This window comes from Dipodomys merriami, unplaced genomic scaffold, assembly GCF_024711535.1.
Source record: "Dipodomys merriami isolate MVZ:Mamm:240054 unplaced genomic scaffold, mDipMer1.0.p SCAF_36, whole genome shotgun sequence".
NCBI classification, from domain to species: domain Eukaryota; kingdom Metazoa; phylum Chordata; class Mammalia; order Rodentia; family Heteromyidae; genus Dipodomys; species Dipodomys merriami.
The window spans coordinates 11172862-11175439 of record NW_027205159.1 but is presented as its reverse complement, the minus strand read 5'-3'; the positions used below and the strand labels follow the sequence as shown (position 1 = coordinate 11175439).

Here is a 2578-nt window from a genome sequence, read left to right as displayed (position 1 = left end):
ATGTTTGCAGCAACAAAAATCTATATGCATGTTTTAAAAGATAAGGCCCATAGGGACATATGCCACTCATTTTTTAACTGTGAACTTAATGATATTTGATATGTCTTTATTGCACATATAAAGTCACATTTTATTGCTCCATTTATATATTACCATACATTACTATTACATTATATATTTCTGTAATATGGGTATTAGTACTAACTATTCTTTGGATGTTTCCATAAATGAATTACATGTATTTTATTTATTCATATATTTTGTAGATTTTTTTATTTCTCCTGTTTCTGATTGTTTTGTAAACATCTGTTGTGAAGCAATTGGTTTTTAACAAAAATAGTGTGCAATGAACCACTCGAAAACTTTTGGCATACAACCCAAATATTTATATTCATCAGCAATTCATACTATTTTTGGTCACTCATGGAGCTTGAAGTCAGGGCTAGCATTCTCCACTTTGAGCCACATGACCACTTCTTGTTTTCCAGTGATAATTGGAGATAAGAGTCTCATGGACTTTCCTGCTGACATCCTCAGATATCAGCCTTCTGAGTAGCTAGGATTTACAGGTATGAGCCACCTGCTCAAGACTATTCACACTCTTAATGACTGTTGATCTGACTGGAGCTCTTGTGTTGCAGGTCACTCAGTTTTCTTCTGATATGGATTTTGTTAGATCTTTTTTAGTGGCCAAAGAGTCACTTCTAGCATTCTAAGCAACATCTAGACAATGAAATGTACTCTGTTACCTTTTGTACCTAAAATTGTACTCTGGTTCTCCAAATGCAATAAGCTGAAAGTAACTGGAAAAAAGCACAAAAGACATGAAGCAGAAAAATGAAGTGGAAAGCTGTATTTACTTGCTGATGAAATTTATGCATAAAGTATTTAAAAATCTCAAAATAAAAATTTTGAAATAAGTTTGAAGTGTCCCTGTGCACATGGTGAATATCTGTTCAAGATGAAAAGAAACCTGAATAAAGGCAGAGTATTTCCATGTTTATAGTCTGCAATGTCATTTTAATATTTCAATCATCATCCCAGTGCCAGTATTGCACATCTATAATTACACTTATTCCAAAGATTGAGACAAAGATGCTCACTGCTCCAGATTAGCCTGGGCAGGATTCCTGTCCTATGATTGTAGGACAGTTCTTACAAGAGGAAGCATGAAGAAAGCAGCTGGGACAGCCGAGGCTCACACTTCTGCTTCTTGGAGGTTTATGTTATAGCTTGTATCACTGTGGGTGGGATATAATGTTGTTGACAGTAATAAGTGGCAATGTCTTCAGGCTGCAGACTACTGATGGTGAGAGTATATTCTGTCCCAGATCCACTGCCACTAAATCTGGAGGGGATCCCGGATTGTAAATTGTTTGCACCATAGATCAGGAGCTTTGGAGCTCCCCCTGGTTTCTGCTGGTACCAGCTTAACCAATTGTTAATGCCCTGACTGGCCCGGCAAGTGATGGAGACTCTGTCTCCAGGAGACACAGACAAAGTAGATGGAGACTGGGTCATCTGGATGTCACATCTGGTACCTGCCATTGGAAAAGTATTAAGTATACAAAAATCAAGCATGTTATAAGAAAGCTTCATAAACAGCCAAGCATCACTGACTACAGCAGACTGATGAGACCCTCAGTATAGTCTTTCCTTACATGTAATCCAGAGCAGCAGGAGCCCCAGGAACTGAGCAGGGGCCTTCATTGCCATGCTGTGTGCTGAGGAGGACTGACACCAGCCCAGGATGGAAGCAGCTTTTAAGAACTGCTCAGGGCAGTGGGCTGTGCTCTGGGCACATGCAAATCAGTAAGGGTTGGAAGGGGCCAGCGCAGCTGCACCAGCATGCCAGATTTCAGTATCTCAGCCCAGACATGATGTCCCAGATACAAAAAACCATACAGGATAGCAATGTTGTGCCTGAAGAGAATGTTTCTCTCTGGGGTTCAGGGGACAAAATTCCTCTCTGGTTAACTACAATGAACTTTAATTTATACATGGGTCATGACACACTTTTCATGATAACATTTTATCTAAGTCAATTTTTCAAGGAAAAATGGTTCCAAAATGTAGAATTAATAATTTAGATCAGATTTTCTAAGTCTTTGGTTTCCTTGAACCCATTTGTTAATCATGGACACAATTACTCAATTACTCAAGCTACATGGGTATGTAGGTTGACAGAGAGATTGACAGTTAAATAAATAGATGATAGACAAGTATCAACTAATACTTAAAGACTATGAAAAGTATGAAATTAAAGTATGTGCAGTATTGTGCTATGGTGTACAATGTTCAGGCTAGTCATTGGGTTTTGCTATCAACTTCAGGTTGCTGTCCTCTGTTTCTGAATGTACTTTCACACCACCATCATCCAGTAGACTTAACATCAGACATTGGCTCTCTGTATACTGAAAGGACCTGGCTACAGGCATAGCCTTATTATCATTGAACATTTCTGAGTTGCAAGTCTCCTAAAGTCTTAATGACATTCATGCCTTATTTTTCATAATCCAAGTTATTCCTTGTCAGAACCTGAGCTATTCGCTAAACCAAGGCTGAACTACAATTTACT

General features: G+C 38.4%; 1 gene segment (V, D, J or C); it reads right to left on the bottom strand.

Annotated features, from left to right (window-relative positions):
- Positions 1–1221: 1221 nt before the first annotated feature.
- LOC138804243 (immunoglobulin kappa variable 1-27-like) lies at positions 1222–1724 on the bottom strand. The segment is given in 2 exon segments: positions 1222–1541; positions 1662–1724. Coding segments are annotated over 2 exon segments (375 nt in total).
- Positions 1725–2578: the final 854 nt, after the last annotated feature.